The sequence below is a fragment of the Acipenser ruthenus genome, chromosome 23 (assembly GCF_902713425.1).
Source record: "Acipenser ruthenus chromosome 23, fAciRut3.2 maternal haplotype, whole genome shotgun sequence".
In the NCBI taxonomy this organism is placed as follows: Eukaryota; Metazoa; Chordata; class Actinopteri; order Acipenseriformes; family Acipenseridae; genus Acipenser; species Acipenser ruthenus.
Window position 1 is genome coordinate 1,455,201 of NC_081211.1, and position 27,128 is coordinate 1,482,328.

The 27,128-nt window shown below is 42.0% G+C and overlaps 1 protein-coding gene across 2 annotated transcripts; it reads right to left on the bottom strand.

Moving 5' to 3' along the window:
* Positions 1-426: 426 nt before the first annotated feature.
* Positions 427-25,677, bottom strand: LOC117413301 (sodium-dependent lysophosphatidylcholine symporter 1-B-like). 2 transcript variants are annotated; one of them, XM_034022280.3, is made up of 14 exons: positions 25,338-25,677; positions 20,770-20,895; positions 19,629-19,753; positions 12,808-12,931; positions 12,617-12,695; positions 11,652-11,827; positions 11,433-11,532; positions 9,943-10,064; positions 9,534-9,617; positions 6,602-6,685; positions 6,254-6,366; positions 5,757-5,900; positions 4,747-4,923; positions 427-3,975 (listed from the first exon to the last, which is right to left on the bottom strand). In XM_034022280.3, the coding sequence occupies exons 1-14, from the start codon at positions 25,428-25,430 to the stop codon at positions 3,933-3,935; spliced, it is 1,590 nt and encodes a 529-aa protein (XP_033878171.1). In that variant the 5' UTR covers positions 25,431-25,677; the 3' UTR covers positions 427-3,932. The 2 variants fall into 2 exon arrangements, with proteins under 2 accessions (XP_033878171.1, XP_033878169.1); XM_034022278.3 differs by having other exon boundaries at positions 427-3,986.
* Between the last annotated feature and the right edge of the window lie 1,451 nt (positions 25,678-27,128).

Below are 27,128 nucleotides of genomic sequence, written 5' to 3' on the forward strand. Positions count from 1 at the left end.
GAGACAACTCCGCTAATGAACAGGAATGTGTCATAAGCTTTTGTCAGGGGTTTAAGTGGTTCAGTTTAATAAGGACATGGTTAGAACAGAGACACGGACTCAGACATGCTCTTCAATCTAAATGTGCACGGAGTTATCTACACCAGCTCTCCCCAAGGGGCAGAGTTAACAAGGGTTTGCACGTGTATTGTGGCAAACATTGACTAACAGCTGATAACCACTGCATGATGTCATCTATTACTTCTAGTGACCCGATGGCTAGACAATTACACGCATGGTTCAGATTTAATAATGGTGATCAGTAGGTTCAAGTAATCAAAGAAAAGAATAGCTTGATTGCTCAAGACGAATCGAATACATCGTGCTGACACTGTTGAGTGTTGGGGTGCTGTAATCCAAGCAATTCAATTAAATAACAATCCAGAGTTTTAGTGACAATATCATTTTATTATTATTATTATTATTATTATTATTTCCATTTTTATTTTATTTTTTTTACAAAAAAAGTTTTCACAAAAATACATTTTGTTCAAGAACAAATTTTAATTTAACACATGACTAGTGTTACTGTACAAGTTCACCTCAGCTATAGTTATATTTACAAAGGATCTACATATAAACAGACATTAGGGTGACGCTGTTTGGTAGGAAGGGTAATGCTGACCATTGTGTGGATCCCAGTACACCCCTGTATAGGAATGTCTTTGAACAACTATCAGGAGGAATCTATAGCAACTTCAAAAAGAATAGCATTTTAGAAGTGGTTAGAACTGCCGTTTATTTGAAAGAATAAGTACTGTACCTTTAAATGTGGTCCCGTTACCCCCCACCCCCCGTTTGTTTTTGGGCGTTTGCAGTCATGATCATTCTGAAGTCTGACGAGAGTAGGTGTCTCAGACAGAGTTGTCACATGATTTGTATGGAAGGAGGAACAAGCACTTCTCCACACAAGCTCAGAAATGCCAACCTAATACACTGGCGCAACACAGCCCACCTGGAGGGGTTGCAAACACCACGGAAAAGAGTCCAATGTAAACAACATTAACGTTCTCTCCGCTCCACTGGAGGGACCGGCCGGTCTGGAGAGCTCATCTTCCATGCACATCCAATCCACAGCCTGCTACCTCTGTGTGGTGCTACCAACTCAAACGAGTGCATTTAACCTACGGTGCATTTCATTATTTTAATTTCATTCTGTGCATTTAACCTACCAAGCCAATGTTTTATAGTGGACAGTAACAACGTAAAAGGTATGCACCCCACACAGAGCATGTTACATGTTCAGCACCCCCACATCTAGACCACAGGTACAGGAGAGTACTTGCACAGTCTAATGTTTTTTGACCTACTTACATTATATTCAGCTGTGGCCAAAAGTTTTGCATCACTCTATAGAATTAACTCATTTTGCTTCATAAAGTCGAATGAAACCTGCTGAATAATATTGCGTTCACATGCTGAATTGCACACCACTTTGTAGTTTTCCATACACTTAACAGAAACCTGACAAATTAAAAAACAAAATGTGACATTTCGAAATCCAACGTGAAATACTGTACTACTATTATGGCTTCCGGTAGACTTTTCCAGTATCATTTTATAGGTTATTTGATTACATGATGTTAAATAAAGAGATTAAAATTATGTTCATAATTTTTGTCGTCCGTCTTTTTTTTTTTTTTTTTTTTTTTTTTTTAATTGGTGTCTCAATCCTAAAATTCTAGGCGATGCAAAACTTTTGACCACAGCTGTCCATTTGTATTTCTACAGAGTCATCAGCATCGCGTTACATTGTGAGCAACACAGGCAAACTGGGACTGAATGCAATGATTTTATTAACTTAGTAGAGCTTTTACCAACAGCAGGTAACTAAATGAGCCAAAAAAATAAAAAATAAAAAAATAACAGACTTGGCTTTCATGCATATAGCCTTGGATGAATAAACACAAGTCTAGTGCTACAGCGCAGAGCTAGCCAGAGCCTGCGGCTAAGCTGGTCTGGCTCTCCTCTTTATAAGTGCAAAGGAGACAACTCAGATTCAAAACCCTGTACTGAGGCAATTACCCCAGGAGTCACATATCACAGACTAGTGATAGAAAGACTGCCGTTGCAGAGCAGTTTGGGTCATTCCAGGTTTTCCTTTGACTAGCTTTTCATTTGACTTATACTTTCTCAACGTTACGAGAAGCTGCTCAATACAATAGCAGGATGGAGACGGGGTTAACATAAGCAAACATGACACAAATGGTTGTACTTGTGCTAACCAAGGGATCCGTAATTAAGCTCACAGTAAAACCTGGAACGGCTCTGCTTGCAAAGCAATGGGAGTCTAACTTCCATTTGTATTCTTTACATTCTGAAGTGTGCTCCAGGTGAACGCTTCAGAACATCAGTAAACCAAGAGCAAGATTCAGGCAGGATATAAATCGCTTCTTGACAGAGAAGCCTGCCACCCAGTTCACAAGTGCTTTAGAGAGAGAAGAGACACTATCTGCACAATATCAAAACACACAACACATTCACATATCACATAGGAAGGGCTCAGATCATTGAAGTTTAACATTCACTGTATCCAGGTCTGCGCGATCGCTTTGCTTGTAGCACAACATTACAAAACGTAACGGTAGCATGTGTTTCAGAAGTGCTTGTTTTTGGATTTCAGTCCACTTTTAGCTATTGATAACTGGGACTCAAATAAATCAACTCCCAAACTGTACACAGAAGCTATGCTCATGAACAATACTGACATGCTGTACAGGGCTCCTTGCGTGTATGAAATGACCTGTAAAACATGACATGAAATACGGATAGGAGTATTAGTGTAAACAGACTCCTGTGATAACTACAGGACACGACGCGAAAGCATGTGCTGCTGGTTTGGTTCATCAGCAGGTGTTTTTCTCATCAGTCTTTGAGAATACGGTCCGTACGGTACGAAGTGAGAAAATAAATAAATAAATAAAAACAAAAACAAATGGGACACCACCCATTTCTGGAACTCCTGGATGCATTGTCGCTGTACTGTAGGTTTAAACAGCAGCAAATCTTTTAACACCTTCAATATTATCATTATTATTATTAAAAAGGTTATCTCTGCGCTTTAAAAACCACTACAGGTAAGACTAGAAAGACCTGAAACAGTTGTCAGCAAGTCTCAGTGTAATCCAGCATGAGTGGGTGTCTGTTTAACACTGCTTCAGTACAGTTTGTCATATAGCTGCTACTTCGTTTAAACCCTGAGTCTAGTGTATTTTCAGTAGTGTGGAAGAGACATCACTGCCTGTGAATGAAGTATTACAAGTAACAGCTTAAGGGTCAGGCATTAAGGGGTTGATTCTCCAGTTAGATACAAATCTGCTGGGGTCTTTTAATGCATAAATTAGAGATCTTAAACCCAAGGTGGAAATACCCTGGACTGTGGATATCTTACTGGTGAGTCCAGAGCAATGAGCAGCTTTTAGGTTCCGTCAGTGTACTGTATTCAATGATAAATACATTAAACTCCCCTGCCCCACCACCTCACCCCAATAAATAAGGACTTTTTTTTTCACATTTGTTCACGGATGCTATGGGTCAGGCTGATTTACTTATTGTAAAACAGTAAAGATCCCAGTTCATCCTGGATTCAGACTCCGTCACATCCGTTCAATTCAAGTGCACCCATTAAGATTTCAGTGGAGGTTCATCCCAGGCTTGTGTAGACAGTCCTTTCAAAGTGTAGCCCCTTGGAGGCTTGTAAAGCTCCCAAGAGTTTTCAGATCCCAAATTGTAAGGATCCGTGAACGTCAGGCCTGCAAAGCCTGGGGTTCTCTCGAGGTGTCAAGGTAGGCTCGGTCACTCCAAGTTGGGCCGTTTTCCGCAGTTTTTTTGCTGTTGTTCCCCAGTGCCGCAGCCCAGTTTAAACACCAGTACAGAGAGACGGCTCCGGTCTGTTACACTATACTGGAGTTTGTCTCAGAGTCGTGTTCGTTATCCCTGCAGGATTTATAAAAATAAAAAGGTACGTTATAAACCACACATTCTTCAAGCGTTTTTGATTAGAAAGCGTAGGTGTGTTTGTAGCGATGCAAGTTTGATTTAGAGGCCAACCCTCTATAAAAGCTGAGCCCAGTATTTCTGCAAGACACTTTTGAAGTTTCATCATGGTTATTTATTAATTTACCATACTTTGCCCTGGTTTGCCATGTTTATTAATATGCTTTACCATACCTTGCTATTGTTTACCATGCTTTTGTTATTTTTTATTACACTTTGCTATGCTTTTACTATTGTAAACTTCTCTAAAAGGACATTGCATAGCAGTTTGAGCAGCAACATTAAATAACTTTAAAATGTCAAATTATTTATTTTGCACTTTTCTTACTATTGTATGGTTTGCAATCATTTTAGCTGGTTCTGGGTTCAGTTGCTCCCATACTGAGTTGCTATCATTGTTCTCTAAGAACACATTGTCAAGTGATTGTTTGACATGATTTGGCATCCTCAATACTGTAAAACAGGAAATATCTCGATGTACCATTATGGACATATTTAAAATAAACAAATATATGCACATGGAATTGAGTAATTATGCAAATTTAGCTGCATGTATATTTAGCAGATTTGTAAGAAAAGCGAAAATTATCGACGATTTCTCGCTAGCACACATTTCATGTTGTACAGGATGTCACAGAGCAATGTGGGCACCATGAACACCCCTAAATGTTTCTCTGAAAAAGCCTCTCTATTAATGGCGCACCACCTCACCGCATGTCCTGTAAAATCTTCTTGTTCTTCTGCCGAGTCTCCTCGTTGATGGGGTACAGCTTAAAGATGATGAGCCCCAGGATGATGAGCACGATGGGCGCAGGGGACACCAGCATCTTCAGGGTTAGATTGACTGCGTCCGGCTGAGAGCAGCCCCGCGTCAGGTACCCTGCGAAACTGGAGAGGGGAAACCAAGAGGTCAGCAAAGAAGAAAAACTAGGAACTGTGTTTTCAGAGATTTCCACTAGGTGGCGATCCTTACAAGCTACTATTATTCAGGAGATACATTAAGCTGTGCCAGCGATCATCTAGATCAGGGATGGGCAACTGGCGGCCCACTAATTAATTTTACTTGGCCCAGCTACAGTGCACAGATTATTCTATCGCAAAATTAAAAATATGAATAATGATACGTATTTTCACCATGGTAAACACTGATTGCTGCAAGCATAAAAGTACTTGAATGTGGAAGACCAAATCGCTAATGGGGGTGTTTGTGCACTTTTTCATTTTAATTGTTTAACCAGAACATTGAAAAATTATGCCGCATTTTCTAGATGGGAGCGTGAATATCCTTTCATTGAACATGGAGATAAACCACAATGCCTCGTATGTTTGCAATCCTTGGCAGATATCAGGTTATGCAATATGTAACCTAAAGGTTTTATTGAATTTTGTGGCCCTCTGCTACATTAGAGTTGCCCATCCTTGGTCTGGATGGACTAATGAGGCTGAGCTGGAGTGTAACTTAATAGACAGATGCAAGGTACGCAGCTGAGAAAATGCTAGGCTGTGGAAATAAGAGCCTTGAGCACTGTGACCAGAGCTGTTGGCACCTCAAACCACATATACTCATTTAAATCACAGCAAACTGGACCTTTTCCCATTACTATTTAAAAATCTCAAACTTGCCCATCTTAATAAGAGGACGCCATGTATTAATACACAACTCTAAATGCTTCATCAGCACTCGGAAGAGCAGACAGGTAAAAAGGTGGGCAGGTACTCACTCTAGACTGAGTGTGGAGATGCCCAGGGACACTCCGGAGGCGAACTTGGTGAAGAAGACGTAGAAGGAGTAGAAGATGGCCTCGTGCCCTTGGGACTGGGGGTTACAGATCTTGAAGTCATCGATCACGTCTGGAAGCATGGACCTGCACACACAACCACAGGGAAGCTGCATTGAGCTACACAAGGAATTTCTTCTTAAAAACACATTTGGATGACTAGATCCAAATTTGAAACCCTGTTTCATGCATTGCATTGACAAAATTAAAGATAGCATTTGTGGGACACATGTCCCTTGTACCTTAAAGGGTAAAAACTGCAGTCTCCCACAAACATCCTCAATGCTGTACCTCTTATTACCTGCTTTACAGCACATGTCCATAGTCAGGCCTTATGGGCACCCCTCCTCCCCAACCAGGAGTCAGGCCTCCTCTACATTCCAGTTGGTTTACATTCCCCTAAGGTTGTTCACCAGCTCTCTTTTTAGTGTGAGACTCACCAGGGTAGAAGGAAGGCTGCGGCCACGCTGATCCCAGCCGCCACGGACACCACGTAGGTCACGATGAGGTTACTCTCGATCAAGACGATGAGAATCATGAAGGGGATCACCCACTGCCAGGATAACAAACACACAGCCGTGAAACAGAGCGCAGGGCACGAGGCACTTACACCAGCAGACAAACACCCTTACGCGTGTTTCAAACCCTGTTTCTATAGAGGCAGTTACACAGGAGTTTGTACATTTGAAAAGAAACTGCCGCTAACCTGACTCTCTGTGAAAGCGGGTCTATCTAATCACCTGGCAGCTTCACTGTTGGTCAGGAATGCAGTCTGATAAAACGCTTACCGAGATCCCAAAGTACACTGCTGTCTTCTTTCCGAACTTCGTCAGAAACCACTGCCAGAAGGGGATGGTCAGGGTCGCGGAGATCTGGAAAAAAGTGAGAGAGAGATTTCACATACAGTATGACTCACTCTGATTTCACAGGGTGGAGACTGGGTGCAAGCCAGCCACCCCATTCACTGAAAGAGAGCGCCTTAACCGCTATGCAAAACAGCCGGGCTCGTCTGCATTCCTGGTTTTAGAGCTTTTAACCTCGTCTCATCGACAGGGGACAGGACAGAACCCGTAAAGGCAGTGTATCACACAACACTGCCTGTTACAAGCGCACATAATCAGATTACTCGTTTTGCCTTGTTGTACGAGATTAGCACAAATCATGGTCATAAATGTTAAAATATTGTACAATTGCTATTCATAAAACTATATCTTTATTTTAAGTACAGCTTGTAAACACTCACTCTCTCTATCAAAAGATTCCAAACCTTTAATGATACTGGTACCATAATAAATAAATAAATAAATAAATACATGAATAAGAAATAAATGCAGTAAGCTTTGTGATTATGTCACACAAATAAAACATTACAAATCCACTGAAATGTGTAGAGTTTATTTAAATCACTGTAGTTGAAAAGTAACTGAAATAAAGGGAAAATGAAGAGTTGGGAGTTCTGGGTGAGGGAAGCGATGCATCATGGAAAGCATCACAGCTGTGTTGGAATTCATCATCATCATCATCATCATCATCATCATCTGTCACTCACAGCGACTATTCCCAGTTACTCTGGGATATCTGATCATGCAAGGAATTCAGCCGGGATTCTAGCACTTCATTCCTCAGTCCGCAGGGTCATTCTTTAGGTCCTCAACGACACTTTGACCTTATCACCTCGACACAGCTTTCCTTTAGATTTCTGACGCACACACATACGCTAGCTGAGAACTGACCGTCAACTATGCTAAAGTGCACGAAGGGCAAAATATTAACTATAATTACCTTCTACATTTAAAAGTGAGTAATGTAATGGAATTACATTTTTAGAAAACGAAAATGTCATTTATACAGACTGCGTCTCAATAGACCTAAAAGTGCAAATTCAAAGGGCGTCAGTTGATCCCTAATGATTAGTTTCTTAAATGAGACCGGGAAATAAACCACACCCTTTCCTCGTCATTGCAAAATAGAAATGAGACGCTAGACAATTATTAGTGATTACAATCCCTAGAAACTCCCTGTACACTGAGCGGTTACCGCCAGTCCATAACTTACTAGTACCCTCATATTTTCTCTTGTTTTTCTAGTCTATTTATTTGACTGTGGAGTATTAGCCGTGAGGCAACTGCAGTTGGTAGTTTTTAAATCACTCCCATTCCCTTTCTCTTCCCACAATAAACTAGCCTGCTCCCCACCCCCCTTCCCTATAAAGAAGCAGCAATGACCTTGAGCTTGCTCCCATTACAGCTTCAAAGACCTGTGCTGCATGCTTTGTGTCCCCGGTATAATCTTGCCCTTCACTTCTCTACCAAATCTGAATAACTCCAATAGAAGGCCTAAACCTAAACCTACCCCCCCCCCCCCCCCCCTCCCCTCCCCCCTCCCCTCCCCTCCCAAAACATACATCTTTCAGAAGACAATAGGAGTTCTGGGTATACAGAAGCACTGACTGTCGGTTCCCATGGCCGGGTGAATGGGTGAACAAAGACAACACTGTATTCTTTCCTTTCTCTCTGCATTAACACAAAAAAGAAAGAAAAAGTGCATACCCTTGCAGTGAGCCCCACTCCACTCCCTGTACCAAAGTATGCAACTAGCACACCCCAGCCAAGGACGTCAGCACTTTAACACAGGTATCGGTGCCCTCCCTTTAGCGTATGCACAGTCTATTCAATGCCTCCTCCCTAACACTAAATCACAAAAAGTACAAAAAAAATTTCACACCGATACAGAAATTACCCAAAACGTTTGTCTGTTTAACTTTATTTTATTTTTACCTGAGACATTTAGTACTTAAACATTAGAAACTAAAAGCCCTGGTTTCATATCACAGCTTTGGGTAACGGCCAGTCGCTGTGTAATGTTCCCACGACTGAATCTTGGACAGACAGTCAATGCCTCTGTTGTGCTGGCAATCGTACGATTTGTGCTGCAGCCCCCGCAATTAGCTAGCCAACGAAGTAGCAATCAAAATAAAGCGTTGTGAGCGGTAAAGAGCTATTCCCATGCAAGGGCTTGGTTCTGCAGCATTCCCAGTGCACAAAATAATATCATACTAATACAACACGCTCAGTGCAGCCTCGAATACTTACCATGGTAAATTTGCATGAACACTCTGCAGTTTACACTTTGCTATACATGGTTAATCTAGTTATCTCTCCGTTTACCATGGCTTAATACAAGGCTGATCCCAGGAATAATGCTAGAATACAAGAGTACAGGTTAAAATAACCTAATGGCTAAAATAACCAAGTTTAGAACACACACACACAGAGAGAGAGAGAGAGAGAGAGAGAGAGAGAGAGAGAGAGAGAGAAAGAAAGAACAGGAGCGAAAGGTAATGGGAAAAGAAACAATTAAAGTATATAATACGATGTGTTTATCTGTTTTGGCGGCTTGTTGGTTTACTTATGCGTTCGTGGATGTGTTATAGAGGTTTAAAACGCGTTAGGTATCGCTATCGTAAGCCCGCTTCAAAGGAGAGATCACACCGGAATATAAAACCATGCTATTGCTGTGTTTTTACAGGACAGACATTTTGAGTTCACAAGCCTACTAGCATTGGTAAACCGATTCTGTGCTACTAAAATGAGATCCTTTGTAGGGGCGAGCCTTTATGGGCCGAACATCCTTTTCTCAGTCCCACACATCCGTTCTTATGTAACCCAAGCTTACTGGAGTTTCATCGCTGTCCACTGCTAAGAGATGGTCAAGACTCACCATGATGGCCAGAAGAATGTTCTGAAAGTCATTCCGGAATCCCAGAGTGTAGGTGCAGAAAAGAGCGAAATTCCCTTCCAGGAGCTAAATTCGAGGGAGAGAGCAGAAGACGGGTTGATTAGCACAGGTTCACCACACTACTGTCCACCCATCATTCACAGCAGAGGAGTAACGATACAGCAATGTCACGATTCATATCACGACATGCAGGTTGCAATAGTGTATCTATCACGAGACATGCAATGGTCTTCTTCATACAAATGATCATTTAACCTGACAAAGTTCTGAGATCAATCAGCCACATGGAACCGGACAAGATGAGCCGAACGGCCTCCTCTTGTTTGTAAACTTAAAGTTCTTATGTTCTTGGAATTCCGAAGGCAATGAGAAGGCAGGGCAGGGCGCTCACCATGAAGGCCAGGGATGTGAAGAGGAAGCCCATGACCAGCTTGGCGTACGGCCCGTGCCCCATCACCAAGCGCAGGCCCTGGAAGAAGGAAATGGGCTTCTTCTCTCGGGGAGTTGTGGGGTCTGAAGAGAGGAGCAAGAAACTGTCAGTCCAAAATCACTCAACTTACCAGAGCCTTGATTCAACCAAAAATCAGGCATGGAAATAAGCCTCTTATTACACAGCGGTTTCACCCATCCCAGGTTTTAATACAAGCTTCTGAGATCTGACAAAACCTAACCACAGTGCGTAGGTAGCAAGCTCAAGTGTGTCTTATTAAAACTCATAGTAATGCCAGGAATGGATCAAACTGCTATGCATTGGGAGTCTCATATGACTGTGTTCAGATGCAATATAAAACACACTGAGATTTCAGCAAATCATAAGGTTTGAGGATATTATAAATGGCAATGTGGGAAATTACAGGATGGGATTTAAACATCCATGTATCTAAATACAGAAAGTGCAGCTGTCTTAACCATTACCCTGAGAGAGTCTGCAATGCTATTCGGCGAGGTCCAGGTTCTAGCAGTCAATGCTCGGTGTTCCAAACACACAATGCCAGGTCTGTTCAGACTTCTCAATCCCCCAGGTTACAAGCTCCCTTTATGAATATGCATGTGAACCCCACAACCGAAAGGAATTGCGAATGCCTCTTTCTCTAACCATTCCCAGCACTATGCTGCTGCATTGTTATTTACAGTCTTCCAAGCAGGTCTCCCACTCAAATTCCTGAGGAAGGGTCCCGTTTCACCCTTAGACTGACAGAGCCATGCAATTATTTTTAACCTGCTTCTAACTAGAAGGTCCCGTTCAGGTTAAATGCCCGGTTAATTTGATACAAAAACAATTACACATTAAGAACCAAGTAAGAACTTCAGAGTTACAGCGGTACTAGACTTCAGTAAGTATATACTCATTAGGGAACGTTTAGCAACCCAACAGATTTGCTGTCTAACAGAATGGATAAACGTCAAAGTACAAATTTGTCAAGAATGCGCGTCCATTATGTTCTTGTCAGCAGTAATCATGCAGACTCATTAATTAAAGAATGTGAGTAAATTACCATTCAATCTGATAATCCTCAACCTTTTTTAGAGTGTTGTGGGCTGCTGTAAAGTTTAATGAATGACAGGCTGAGGCCAGACTGATCGCCAGGGATTGCGGGTCATTGTCCCGTAAGCCAAGTAGGTCCAGGTCTGGTCAGCACTTTTTGGAAAGCTAAGCTAAGCAGTTGAAACCTGGGCAGCTCTAAGCTTCTTCTAATTGTATCAAAAGCAAGTCAAGTTCACTGTATGGAGTGTTTACCAGTGAACAGGAGATGAGAATCATTATTATTCATCATCAACAATTCACGTACAGAACTTGGCTTCTGAGATCTGACAAAACCTAAGCCAGCAACTGAATTAAAAGGAATGTGAAATCAAAAGACCCTTATGTTCCATTTTCACCTGGTCTTTCCCGTACGCCAAAGAACACAATGAAAGCACACACGATGTAAACGATGCCGATGACACCTGCCGCGACCATGTAGGACTTTTTCTGTAGCACCTAAAAAAAAAAAAAAACAGGAATCAAAGTTATTATAGCATTGAAAAAACAGCTTATCTCCACGCACACACACAGAAAGAGTCACAATAACCGACTCGTGGAAGGCAACGGTGGCATACCAGTTCGTCCAGGGAGACGTACTCCTTGGTGACGTTGACCTCTGACAGGGACACTGTGGCGTTGACCCCCCTGCCAAGGTCCAGGGCACTCGGAATGCAAGGAACGTTGGCACCCCCCACAATCTGACCCTGGATAGCCGTGCCCAAAACAGAGCCCAGGACCTCCACCGTCATACCTGAGATTCAAATGGATTTATTTATTTAACCAGGATAGAACCCGTGAGATCTCATTTAATCTAGAGGATCCTGGCAAGAGAAGGCGGAAAGAAATAGCATGATAAAATCAATGGCAAAAATAAAACACAACTATCATTCAAACAGGACAGAAAGCGTTATAACGATCATAAAAACAGCAACACACAATAAAAGCATGACAAAAAAAAACAGAACAATTCCAATTTACATGATCCTGCTCATTGTCAGGATTTGCAACCCAGGTCAGATTTAAAATAAATAGTGAAAGAGGCTGTGTTTATGTTTCAAGGTAATTCATTCCAAAGATAGCTGATATACAAAGGCACCTTGGCCCACATTATATCTTAATGTGGGGATTTTAAAAGTAGGCACATCATGCGATCTTAGTGCATAGAGCTACATGTCTCTAACAGAGATGTAAGGTAATCTGGAGCATTTCCAGTGTGCAGCTTATAAACTAGTGGCAGGGCAAGATACAAAGGGTCTATACCAGCACACTCCACAACACATATTACCATAGCAACCTCAAAAGGCAGCTTACATTCTCCAGTCTTCCAAAACTGAAAACTCCCAATCATAAATTGTAACGTTTGTTACATCTCTAAACACAACACTCCCAACTCCGGCAGACGAATGTTAAGTTTCGTTTTCCATTGACAGTATTTATTTATTCGTTGCCGTGATGGATTTTGGGTGCTCGTTATTTAAATCCATCAACGGGTCTTACTGTTTATTCTACTTGTCGTTTGTTTAATAAGCAGGTCGCTTACGGTAGGCAGTGGCGGAGTCTCTCTCCTTCTGCTCAGAGCTGATAAACATGGTGAGGGATGAGTAGGGCACGTGGAAACACTGTAATGTACAAAGAATAAAACAGAGAGATGAGTGCTAAATGGTCTACACAGTTTGACTCCATTGTTTAGACCTCAAAAAGGTTAATCTCTGTCCGTTGCTGGAGACTCACCGTCTGCAGTGTCTGGAAGAGGCAATAGAAAACCAGGTACCAGATCACCTTGCCTTGGTCAAACGACGGGACGTACCAGATGAGAAAATAGGAGGCCACCGCAAATGGAGTGGAGAGCAAAATCCTGCAAGGAGATGATGAAAAGAGAAGGGGAGTTAGCGCTGGAGGAGCAGGGGTATTTAAACCCGGATTTCTAGCAAGCCCCACCTGCACTGGACAGCTTCAGAACGCAAATCAGCAGTCACCACCGACAGTCGCGCTGCATTCTGATTTCATTCCGCTCTGCTGCAGGTTTTTACAGAAGTGACAGCCAGATCCCTGGGGGGTGATTACAAGGTCTGTACCCCCCTCCCTGATGAGTTTGCCAGGGATGTTTTTAGGGGTGCCCGTGGTTGGTGGGGCGTTCTCTCTGCAGCAGGGGGGGCATTCCAGGCCGACACTGATGACCTTTGACCCAGCAGGGAGCTCCACACTCCACTAACTAATTAACCAGACATCAAAAGGTTAACAGCGGCCTGATCTCCCCCAAATTAAAAAAAAACAACCTCATCTCCACCCCAAGAATGCAGAAGCCACTTTCCTTATTATTCTTGGTCTCCTTCCACTTTGGGTGAAGACAATCCACTTGGGTAAACAAACAGTGAAAGGGAGGACGATGAGAAGAGAGGTACTGGTTCAGATTGCACTACACAGTGCTGGTGCAGCAATTGCACTTTCAAGTGTTGGGGGCAAAAAAACACGCTGTGTTTCGCATTAAAAGGTTTACGGGATTATATAGAAAGGAACACTTAAATGATTCAGCGACGGCTTGCTGTAAATGTGTATGTCATTCATTCTAACGTTATTGTGCATTTAGACTTGTGCTAAAGGGGTTTTTGCATAATTTATCTTTAACATGCATCCCCCACCAGGGCTGTAAAAACAAAATCAGAGCCATCAGGAAAAAGTAGAATGACCTACAAGCGCTGTATTTACATGTACAAAACTTGCAACATATGGGCAGAATTTCCTCTTTGCATCCCCAGGTTCTGACACTCAGAAAATGAACTAGTGTCCTCCCCTTGAAGGTGTTACTGCTTATACTTCATTCTGGAATGCAACTTTCCTTATTAGTGATTGCAATTATTAGTTAAAAAATAAAACTGAAAACCAAGGGTTCTTCTTTGAAAAAATTAGCAAACATTATAATGGAGTATTACACCATCGTTGATTATTAGCAACAACGATACATTACAAAGCTGGTAAATCAATCAGCCTTTTACGATGAAGTTGCAGAGAGTGTAGTAAGGAAGTTAACTGCTGTGAAACAGCCAGTCTATTTACACCTTGACGTGAGCACTTAGTGGGAGAATAAACAGAAACACTGAGCTGCTGAGGAAGGCCGTCAGCTCTCGTTATTATTCTTTACACTCAGGCTGAAACAAAGCACTTGATTAAGCCAGGGGTGGAGGTGAGGAGACCTGCTGGGTTTACTGCTCTCATTTGTCCCAAATTAACAGAGAACTGAGTCAACAGAAGAAACAACAACCACTTCTCTCCCCTCTCGCTTTACTGACAGCTAGCTGGGGTAATCCACAGTGACATACGTTTCTAAACGCCAGCATAACTGCATTAAACTGAACTCTTATTGTGCTGCATTTACAAAGAAGCAGTCCGAACTTGAGACACATTTATGCAACGAAAAAGGAAAACAAATCTGTGCTTTTTAAACTATACATTTAGTAGGCAAGGTGCAGCACAGAACAAACCTTTAAAACAACAGTGGAAATGAATCACGTGCAGAAGGAATTTAGTGGTCCACATCTTTGGGTTGAGTTATTAATGGGTGGCTAAACCTTCAGTAAAGTAAGGATTAAGTTTGGTTTGTGGGGTATGGATATGGAACTGTGATTTTCCGGATTGCAATGAAATGAGATCAAAACTCTCGGGAGTTCTATTTTAACCATATGGGATTGGAATGTCTGCAACCAATCAGGTTGCAGAGAATTTCCCAGCGGATTTATAATTACAAGTGAGACAAACTACTTAATTCGTTCTAGAAGGGTTGACCTTTTGCAAAGTCGCTTCATGCTGACAGTGTTAAAGTCCTAATTTAGTTCTTGCGATACACCAGCAACTTACAAGCTGAAAGAAGAGAATGGAAAAACCCCTTTATCAAATGATCTTCAGGAGCAATGCAGTTTTGCATACATAATCCATTACCATTTATAAAATGGCTTGACATTTCAAAATGATCCAGGGGCATAGCCAGAACTGGGACTGGTTAACTGGAAATGTCCTCTTTAGAGTTGAAAGAGTAAATTCAATGAATGCCAAATATGTTTTTTCACTCCTACTGTCTGTCTGTATGTATATAAGCAAGCAGCATAGCCTGTAGTTTTATCTTGACTATGCATACAGTTTTCGGTTACAGCATCAACGAGATGGATTCCAAGAATGACTCAGCCCTCCTTGCACAAGCAGAGCCGATTGCTAGTCCTGTCTGTACAGAACGAGGAAACGTGTGTGTGTGTGTGCTGTGGAGGGAAGTGCAAGGAAATCCTTTCTACATCTGTTCACCTGTACTACTACCGTTGAGTCATAATTTCAACACACTTTGAAATACAGTACATTTCACGCCCACCTACTGATACTGGTTCAAACCCAAGGCATACTGGAGGGTAGTGTAGCTGCTAGTCCCTTGCTGAGATATATGGACCATTTGCTAGCAGGACTGGGAAAGACATTTTATTTTACAATGTTATAATGTGGGCTATTTTAGCAGTAGAGCTTCTGTATATGTGAACACAATCCTACACAAATCCTGGAATGGTAAATCTAAACCAACTATGATCCCAAGAGAATATAAGGGCGTTGAGGTGTTTGTGGGTCCCTACAGTCAAAATGTTGAACCTCACAGTGCAAGTAGAGGAACGTTTTCTTGTTGCATGCCGTTTAAGCTTTACTGTGATATCAGCTGGCACAAGATACAACTTACCAGCCACAACGCTGGAAACTTTTAAACCAAAGATAGCCGTGCTGGTGTAAGATATTCAAATCAAGGCCAGGTACATTACCAATAAGCAAATTACTAAGACATGCTGGAGCAACGGCATGTGTAATCAGAATTACGAAATGAAAAAAATATCTATGCCAAGCAATCCTAGGATCCTGGTCCTTTCAGACCAGACTAGACGAACACGGCATTCTGACGTCTTATCTGTGGTGTCAGACCCACTCATTACTAGCAGACATGCAGTGAGTGAAGCAGCTACAGCAGGACTCCCTGCACACGCCCAGTAGTTTGAACATTCACATAACCCCAGCGGTGGGTGTGTCAGTGAGAGGAGTTACAGCAGTACACGGAATTCAAGGTCAGAGCAAATACACGTCGACAGTATACAACAGACGGTTCCCGTACAGACTCTAGTCAGATGCAGTGAATTAAACATTAACAGCAGAGGTCAGGAAATATGCAGTAGGTCGCTTCCCTGCAGTCAAAGCATGCAATGACAGTGCAGCCTTATGATTGGAACCAAGAGGTCCTTTATCAATTCAGCTGATCCAAACTGCGCTGTTAAGATCATTAAAAACAAGGCTCATTGTGAAGCAAGATTATTTACAACCACAGACACCTAGCAGCAGTGCAACGTGTAAATCGATCAGTAAAAGAGTGTAAACAGCACGGGAGCTTCTGATTTATTTAAAAGGATGGTGGTATTGAGATCAATGGAGTTCAAATCGCAGCCACTCAGAGTCAGAGACCTTGATACCACACATACATGAGCTTCGGTTCCTTCCAGCTTTGTAAAACCAAGGAGACTGCAACTACTAGCAACAAGATGTTGCATCAGTTGGAGGAAATCGCTCTCTAAAGCAACAAAGAACTCATTGACACTGTAAGCCGAGTCCCTCGACATCAGACCATGCTTGAACTGTAGTTACCTCTGCTGGTGACCAGCAGTCCCCAGGCTGCCTCCAAATTAGCATGCTCACAACCACGTCTCATTCAGAATCTCTGCATGGCTTCTAATTGGCTGTATCCTGGTGGTGTGTTGTGGGCTGGCCTTTCTGTAACTGAATTCCTTCCACGTGTGTGCATGTGTGTGTGGACCCGCCCCTCTGCCCCCTCCCCCCTGCTGCATTCCTTCCTTATTCCTCTGAAAGATGACAACTCACAGAGTAATCTGATTAGAAGTCTGTGTGTTTTTTCATTCCTTTTTTGGTGGTTCAGTGTTTTTTAAAAGGTGAAGGTCAAAGTCAAGGATGCATGTATTTTCCTTAGCCCCAATACACCTCACTAATCCTGAAGACCAAATTTTACAGATTTAAAAACTTCCTCATTAAAAAGGGCAGGCCACCTCATCAACCCTAAAGCATGCCCTTCTCTCATTGCTAAACTGCAATTACCAGCACTCGTACTCCTCTACAGTTTTTCTGGCTCACATTCCAGATGCGTGCATTGCTTTCATTTTTATTTTTAGTCCGTCAAAACTACTTTGAACGTCAACATTGAACCAACAGTGTTTTCTGTGCAATGCCCCAATGTGAAGCTTCAACCAAAGACCCAACAGTAAAATTGGCAGATATGGTAAATTGTGACTCACTCCATTGTTGGTCTTGTTTAGGACTGTGAAGGCTTTATGTAGTATTTGGAGCACAGAGTCACTACACAGAGCACAGCTGGGAGCACTCAAAACTGTCTGGATCATGAAATACAAATCCCCCTGTACCGTACACAGCAATGATAATGTAGGAAGGTGGAATGATTATATGCAACATGACAGAAGTATTTCTTGGGTCTACAGATCACTGGTTTCCATCTGTGTTGCTGCCTAGACTGTAGAAGTCTGTCCCCCAGCACTGGATTCCTTCTTGCATTAATCAAGTCTGAACACTAATCCTAAAGTTAGTTTCTCTGAGTTATGGACATTGGCAGCCTGACAAATAGGCCTACCTTGGTCCCCTAGGAATGCTAGATAAGCTCACATGACGTGCAAAACGACCTGCATTATAACTGCAGGCTAGTACGGTACTGTAAACATCTACCGACTTTACATTTGCTTCAAAGGATTACAAAGCTCATTAATTTTACATCATTAACCCCTTTCAGACAATCAAAGCACCCGATTGGTAACCACCGTTTTTAATTCCACACTTCATGAAACAATGCGTAACAAAATACAGACTTCCTCCAATGAGACGCATTAAGCCACATCATTAAGAGGAGTTTATAGTCCGCATTGTGCCTGATCAGTGGGCTCTTCGGAGGTTGTATAGACGTTGCTTTACATTCAGGCACAGCTTCCAGTGGAAAGTATACCTGATGCTCTACAGAAGGGATGTGCTATTCTTACAAGGAGGCCACCTCTTTGCATGGGAGCACTGCTGCAGCTGCTGCTGCTGCTGCTGCTGCTGCTGCTTCTCCATCCAATCCAGCCTTTACGGGTCACTGGCGCTCACCCACATTAACCTGTAAAGCAAGCGTCCACGCCACCTCCGGCCCCATTGTCCATCTGTGCTGATGCATTAACTGTTACAATCATTCCCTGCCCATCTGTCTGTCTGTCCTGTCTCCAATAATCAATCTCTAGACAGGAGTTATGCAAGCCAGCCTGCCTGCCTTTCTTTTTCACCCAGATAATGGGCTTAGTTAACTATGTAATGTATTTACATAACAGTACATTAAATTAACTTGCTAGTCTGCAGTTTTAAATGGAGTTACCTGTTTAAATGCATTTGAATAGCCTGTTGGTATTTTATGCTAAATACTAGGCATGTTCTGCTACAGTAAATCATTGAACTACTTCGCCCACTCGTTCAACTGTCGTATTTGGCATGAACAAGTATTATTTCACATCGCAGTGCTGAGTTCTGTGTGAACGTGGAAGATTGTGGTTTGGCATATAATCCATATCAATCTACTTGTTCACAAGTCACCCTGCCCTGAGCAGTTTTTATAGTACAAGAGCCTAAAGAAGTCTGCAAAGTGGAAGACAAACAGGTCTGCTTCATTCATTTCTCTCATTTCTGCATCTTATAACAATGGCACGCTGTGAAAGATCCATGCCTCCAGGAGCAGAAACACACACTCAGTCCTAACATTGAAACGTAATGCCAGTCTTAAGGTCACTATCAGATTGTAATATTGCTGTTCAGCCCTCCCAAGCAGGACAATTGAGATACTACTGTCTATTCAAAGTGTGTGCATTTCAGGCACACCACGAAAATCAAAACACATAGGCAAACGCTGACAGAATAACTTGTTGACAACTTCAATCTTCACGTCAAACAAGCTTAGTACACTATGTCAAGCCTGGCGGACTTAAAGAACAGGAATCACAACAATGAAACCGTCTGATGTGAAAAGTGTGACTCCAATGTATTTCAGCAATAACCTGTGCTGTGTGACAGACCTCTCTGAGAACAGCATCCCACCACGTGCTGTCAATGGCAGCCCTGAACAGGAGGCTCAGTGATGTCACAAAGACCTGTGAATGGAACCCTGACCTTGTTGACAGTGGATTCCGTTTGCTCCTCGTGAGGTGCATTGCTGTGGAATTATACTGCACAAGGAAACTGTGCAAGGGCAGGACAGTTAGCAATGTGCACACAGAGAGACATCTCTGCTATTTCTGCTTCAGCAGCTGAGTTACATTCACTCGTATCGCTACAGCTGTTATGTAAACCGATATGTAGTATATGTATAGTCAATGCAATGGACATCAAACACAGATGCTTGCTTCTGCTAGCACCAAGCACTGGCGGTCTGCTTCGCTGTCTTGGTTAACATGTCTGTCTGTTTTGGAAGCAGTGATAAAGGAAAGGGGAAGGGCTCCTACCAGGGCATCATGCGTCCGAATCGGGTCCAGCAGCTTCGACTGACCAGGAAGCCCACCGTGGGGTCAGTGACAGCGTCCCAGGCCCGGCCCACAAACAGGATGATGGAGGCGTAGAACGGGTCCAGCTTCAAAAGAAACAGATTGCCGTTACTCAGAACCGCTCAGTGAGGTCATCTCTGGAGTGTGTTGGGTGTAAAAGGTTTTTAATCAATGAGATAATTCACTGTTTCGAGTACTGATTTAGTAGATCAGGGACTCCTGCATTTTATTTGTTTTTTAACTCATACAGATCACACCTGTTTTAAGTAAGTGACTCTTGTTCGAACCCGTAGGTTCCAGTTGAGTTCTACAGTTACTCGATTATAAAGATCCAATGATGACATCATAGAAGAGCAAGGCTAGAGACTCAGGGGAACAGTTTCTGTGGCACATTTATATTGCTTGTTTGCTTACACAGCATGTCGGTCAGTCTCATGTGTTTGTATTGCACCATCCCTACAGTATATGCAGTACATATAACTACCTGCAAGACACGGTCTACTGCAGACAGTTTACTCTGCTGTATCAGTGCTGGTGATAATAGTTATTACTGTCTTAACTGCATGCTGAAACAGCACGTTTACTGGCGACTACATGATGAGAATTATGACATCTCAATTTATGACTGTGCCAACGCAACAGCTTCCACTGTCTCCAGACAATAACATTGTTGATGAGGCTGCAGTTTCACACTGTTATTATCTTCTCAAAACAAGGTCCCTCGTGCTTCATCTGACTACAGATTGATACACTGCAGAGGAACCTTCCTGTCTGGCAATAGACCCAGCAATTACATATGTTTAATATTTACCCATTGCAACACTGATGAACTGCAGTATCTATAGTAAATAGTAGTGCAGTTTTTCATAGTTATTCATGAACTCAGGGATGGAAATCAGACCCCCCCCCCCCCCCCCCCCGTTACCTGTACGCTGTGGCTAATCAAGCTTGTATTAAAACCTGGAATGGGTGAAAATGTTATGCAACAGGACTCTTATTTCCACCCTTTTCAACTACTCATCTCTAATTAGATCACAGTTCACACTCACATGGTACTGGGTTATTAGAGTGAGGAAATCATTTTAAACGGTCCTGCACTCACCTGAGCCACGTCGAGCAGGTATATCTGTAGGAAGAACCCCAGGGCACATCCTGTGATCTGATAGGGAGCACCACCGATAGCATAGCAGATCTTATTGCACACAGTCAGCCTGCCGCCTCGGTCACTCTACAAACACGAGAAAGAGATGGGAGATATTCACACACCTAAAAAAACATAAAATCAAGCTGCGATGCCTGGTAGCCTGTCTGAGACCACATGACCAGAAACTGGAAGTAAATCCATCTATTACGCTCTACTGGGAGAACACAAACAGATCTGGCTTGCCCATTCCATATCTTTCATTGACATATGATCACAACAGTACCCTCCAAAGCTGGGTATAGAGATCTCTGTTGGGTTGCTTGATTAGCATGTGTTTTAGTAACATGCTTTAGACACTGAGCAAGTTTCTAGTTTTGCAAAGCTATCCAGTGTGATTCATTGAAGTGTTTTGGTATGTTTTATATTTTGAGCAACACTTACATCAGGAGCTTCCTGTATGATTGTATTATTTTTAGTTGCAGTTCAATTTAGAAAAACGCAGTGCAAACTTAGAACTGCAGCAAAAAGCATAGTTAAACCCTTGCATTTGACTGACTCTGCTTGCGTAACCAGGGTTAAGTTCATGACAGCATTGCACTGTACAGTATACAGGACCTGCACAGTTTAACAGTCCCCTTGGAGCAAAGAAGGGAAATAAAGAAGGAAGAAAGAAAGAAAGAAAGAGCACGAAGGGAAAAAAACAAAAGTATTTCTATCTCCTGCTTCTCATTTAGCGGGGCTGTGCCGTGGGCTAAATCTCTTACATGTTTCACTCTGTTGCAGTGGCACTATAAACAGGTGGATTCCTTAACAGAACAGAATATTCCTGCAGCTGGCTTGAAACCAAAGCCACAGCAGTCACACCCACAAACGAAATTTTAACAAACAGCTTTTGCAAATAAAGTTACATTTCTGGTACTGTAGTACAGTTTAACCACAGCAGCCAAGTGTTAGGAATTAATAAGCTCTCCTAGTTCTACAAGCAAGGCAATTTTAAAAGTGTTTTACAGGTTATTGTTTGTTATATGTAGGGGAATATAAAAGAAGAAAACCTCTCTCACACACAGAATACTGTCAATGGGACTTTTTAGACTGTTAAAGGTGGGAATTAAAACGTCAACTTTAGGCACACAAGAATGCAGCTGGCTAAAATAATGCATCAAGTGCTGTAATCCCCCTCGTGACACATTCATGAAACCTTGATCTGTCATGTGATCAGCTGGGAAAGGCAGCCCATTTGAGAAGGCCTGAGGTGTTACCATGTGCCACCATACAGTAGACGATCATGAGACCAAGACCCCGCCCCTGTACACACACGCTCTCTCATTGGCTTTCACTATAGAATGCTGGGCAGTGTGACAATCCGTCCCCAGTGTCAAGCTTGTCAGAAAGTTAGAAGGACGCACACCCTCCAGTTAAGCCAATAAAACTGTGGGAATTGCTCGTCAAAAAAAAACAAAACAACACCCAATCTCTCTCTGAAAGAGGAATCCGCATGCTGTACTGCTGCATGTGTTACCAACCTAACCAGTATATTTTTATACACAGTATATATTTTGCATGTATTTCTTTATTGACTTAACAGATCATTACAGGTTTTGATAGTGTTGGCAGTGGCCTTTTCAAAGACTCTATTCAGCTCTCAAAGTGACTTTGACCAGCACACCCTCCCCTTCCCCACCCTGTTATTTCACAGAAATAACAACTCTATTTACGTGGTTCTGTTTTCTCTCCCCTGTGCATTTCCAGATAAATGCAACCTCAGTAACCACACTGTCTCCCGTTTAAAGCTTATTAAACACCCCAAAAGAGCATGCTCCAATGTCCTGGCAACACCACATTTTAAGATGATGTCACTATACTGAGTCTGCAGACACATTTGCAACACCTTTTTACTTAATCGAATCTTATTTTTTCTCAGCTTTAATGTTTAAATGTTTCTTTAAACCATATTCTGGTCTCTAAATCCTGTTGAAGAGAAATGAAAACACTGGCTGCGATGCAAAGCGAGCGAGCATACAGTATTTGGAAATGGAAATTGGAAATGGATGGAGGGTAGAGCTTAGAGATGTATGTTCTGTCGTAGGATAATGCATGTTCAGGCACTGCTTTGAACCTTTTTCATGCTAAAGCTGGCTGGCTTGCAAACACAACATCCCCACAGAGGTTTACAACAGTGTGCTGGGTGTTAATGTGTTGCAGCAGCCAACATTAACACAGCATTGTAAACATGTTAGATTGTTTGGTGACAAACTTTCAATTCACGCGCAACTGTCGGCCAGTCTGGCTTTTGTAGTTTTTAATGTGGGCCAGCTTTCTTTTCTCTTGGGGAGGGAGTAAAGCAGTGGGGTGAGGTGGGGAGGAGTTCGGAAAGCCTTTTGTGAAACCTTCCAAGTTCATGTGATTTATGACACAACTTCTCATCAGTGAGCTAGGCAATACAAGACTCACAAGGATCGCACATGGTTTTGAAATAATGACTCCTGTTGTATAGCAGTTTGATCCATTCCTGGTTTTACTATGTGTTTAATAAAAACACACCTGAGCTTGCTACCTATACACTGTGGCAATCCAAGCTCATAGTAAAACCTGGAATGGGTGAAACTGCTGTGCCATAGGAGTCTTGTTATATCCCAAGACGGTTTTCTGAATGATTGCGGTCATGTCCCAGTTTAGGTTTTTGTAAATGTACTCTGTTTAAAAACAGTTAAGTCCTGTGTGGTATGAAGAGACAATGCCCCATTATGCAAGCTTATTGCAGTACAGTACAACACCATGTTTTTATTAGCATCCCACAACACACTGAACCTCACATCAATCTCACATTTCACCTGGAATCTCTGCTCAATGCAATGCAATTTCCCCAGCCTGCGAGTGTGCATCCTGCCTCAGCCTGTAATTTCTAACCAATCTCGCATGTCCCTCTATATTTAAACAAGCTATATATAGTGACGGGATTCCCAGAATAATGCAGCCGTGCCGGACTGTAACTCTGTAACTGGACGGAACGCTACCTTCAACATGGGTCGTAAAGAGGCTGAGACGCCTGTTTGCTTTGCCAGCCAAGTCCAAATAATTTGGCAGTGGTGCCCACACACTGCTGGTTTGAGCTTTACGAGAAGCAAGGCGAGCTGCTAAGCCCATAGGCTGGGTTTGAGTTTGTTTAAACAGTGCAAAGCAGTCTCATCGGAAAGGCAGTACTTGTGCCCTTACGACACTGTGCTGTTATTTACAGATATAGAGACATGGATAGGTAAGAAAGCGGAAGGTTACAATCTAGAACAATTTGCTTTAGTCACACATCCTCCCGATAGAACACAATGCTGTGGAAACAGATGACTTTCCACGCTATTTCCGTAAATGCTGCCAGCTACTGTAGGAATGACTGTGCGTGTAAAACGTTGCGACTCGTTTCAGCAACAGGGTTCCTGCGCATTTATTTTACAGCCTAGTGGTACCGCGTTAGCTTTGGATATGTATTCACACTATTTGTTTCAGTATTTTACTTTCAGAAGCCACACCTGCTGCTCCTTGGTGAAGCGGCGAGTGTGGCGACAAGCAGAAGTAAGCAAAAACACACGTTAATAGAGGGCAGCAGCCAAGTTGACGTGGCTGCATTCAAAGAAGTATTGCTGCTCCAGCAGGATTGTGGGGTATAAACTCAACTTTTGTATATTAGGTGATTTTTTTTTATTTTTTTTTATTTATTTTAAATTGTCAGTTCGTTAAGAAAGGTGGTTTGCACTAATGAATATGTCCTATTTTGTTTGGAAATTGAGGTACACTGTCTTTACGATACGACTTGTATATTTCAGTAGGTGGTCCAGATAGCATGTTTTAACCATAACGTTTTACACACACACACTAATATATATATATATATATATATATATATATATATATATATATATATATATATATATATATATATATATATATATACACACACACACACACACACACACACACACACACACACACACACATACATATATATTAGTAAAAAGAATAACGTAATGTACGTGGTTGCAAAAGTAAATAATTAGTACCAAAATTCCCCCTATTCAAAGAAGACACATGTAAAGCGGAACCGAAATTTAACCTGAGAGAGAGAAAAAAAAAAAAAAAGTTTCTGTCACTATTCTTAACAGTTGTTTGTAACCGTTCCGATTCGGTATGTGGCTTTCAAAATAAAATAAAAAATAGGAAATCAAGGTTCATTGCATTGGTACATGTATACATCCACACTGTCGTAGTCGTTGAAATGGGATTTAAAGTTTTTAAAACGTCTTTAAAATTTGTATCACTAGTCCGTAACTTTTTTCGGGTCGTACAACCTTATAAAACTGCTTTTATCTCCTCTATAAAGTTCATATTAAGATAATTTAGCCTATTTATAATTCTCATTGCTATACTTGACTCGTGCGCGCTTAAAACATGCCGCAGTATCCGTGTTAGAAAAGATAACAGCCGGCTGGCAATATATTATCAGCTGTATTAGAAATAAATACGAATAAAAAACTTACCTTGGTTGCTAATTTTACGTCACCTTCATTCAATGGTTTGTTTTGTAACAGATTGGTATTCGAATACTGCTCGCTCCCTTCTCCTTTAGCCATTGTATTTGTTTCAGTGAATAATAAATATCGAGTATACTGTGTTTCTCTGTAATAATTTCAAAGTACCAAGTATGTAGCAGTACGACCTAGCGTGTTGTAAGTGTGTTCTTACGCCCTTTGTGAACTTTTTGAAGCTGTGCTGAGGTCTTTACATTATACTAGTAGGCGGGGACGTCCAATCGCATTTCCCTCTCTCTCTTAACCATTGACAGACCGACATCACGCCATTGAGAAGCTGTCGCGGATTTGAGAGTTGAGAGTTACGGTATGACCTTTAGATTGAAACGTTTAAATACTCTTTGTGGATGCTGCATTTAATAAACTGTCTGTGTTTGTGTGTGTGTGTGTTTTAATTTTATTTCTGCTTGGAGTTACCGAGGCCCATGGCTTGTACGTTATCATTATAGCCTAATCTATGCAGTGAACCCAACTTTACTTAGGTCAAGTGAAATATTTATAACCAAATATAATTATTATTAGGTATTTAATTGATAAAGTATTTCTTTTTTAATTACATAAATATTATTATTATTATTATTATTATTATTATTATTATTATACCAACAATACATAGCACAATGTGTACAGGTACTCCAGCAACTTTGTCCAAAGGTCGGCCACGTGGAAATTGTTTACAATGAGACTGTGACTTTTCCTCTGAGTGATAACACTGGTTTGATTGGTTGCTTACTAAAACTCAAGTTCACGTATTTTAAAAGGTAACTGCCAACCTGATACCCTAATGAAAGTCTAGTTGTTTAGGCGGAGTGCCAAAAAACAAAAAGAAAACCAGGGGGACGTGTGCTCTGCAATATATGAAAGCTGCATCTCCCTGTTGCACGTCGGCAGCAGATCTGACAGATTTGGTTGAGGGATGATGACAGGGGTTCGGTTGGCAGGTGCATTTATATCCCAGACTGCACAAGCTGCTGCTGTTTCCAAACTGAAGTGAGGGCCTGGAATGAGAGTGGTCTTTACTGCAAATTTCCACTCCAGCTTTCCTGCTGGAATTTGAGAAGGTAATACGTTAGCAGCGGCCACATGCAGCATAAACACCTCTAGAATCAGGGGTATCCTGGCAGCTCGTTCTGTTGACAGGGTGTGAGGGTGTGACCACGCTGGACGAAGGCAGAACGGTAGCCAGTGCTCAAACACTAGAGCAGGAGTCAGAAAGTTTGGTTCAAGGGCAGGTTTGGGCAGTTTTATTAAATTAAATTTAAAAAAAAAACACAAAATACTTTTAACTACACAAAAACAAAAGCTGCCGAACAGGCTTTCTAACAACAATAACTCTCTGTAGCAGAGCAGAGGATCACGCAGGTAGCCAGCCTCTTCTATGAGTCCAAAACAGAACTATCTGCAGCACGAAGGGCCAGGCATAAATTCAGGAGGGCCAGGCAAAACTGGCAATTAATCAAACAATTCAGCTTCTACTTCCAAGCGAGGGAGTTTTCACCCCATCACACAGCGCTATGGCGAATGTTTCTCGTTTTCTTTAGTTCAGGACCTCTATATTATTAGTATGAGCTTAAACCATTTGTGTGAGCGCTGTAGTAAAGATGATTTTTCCAGTGACTTGGCTGGCATGTTCCGTACTGGCACGCAGCTTTGCAAGTGTGTGGCTGTCCAAGAGATTAGTGCCACGCTGGAGCTGACAATGAGCTCTGTGTTGGAGGCAGTGGGGCACTGGGGCATGAC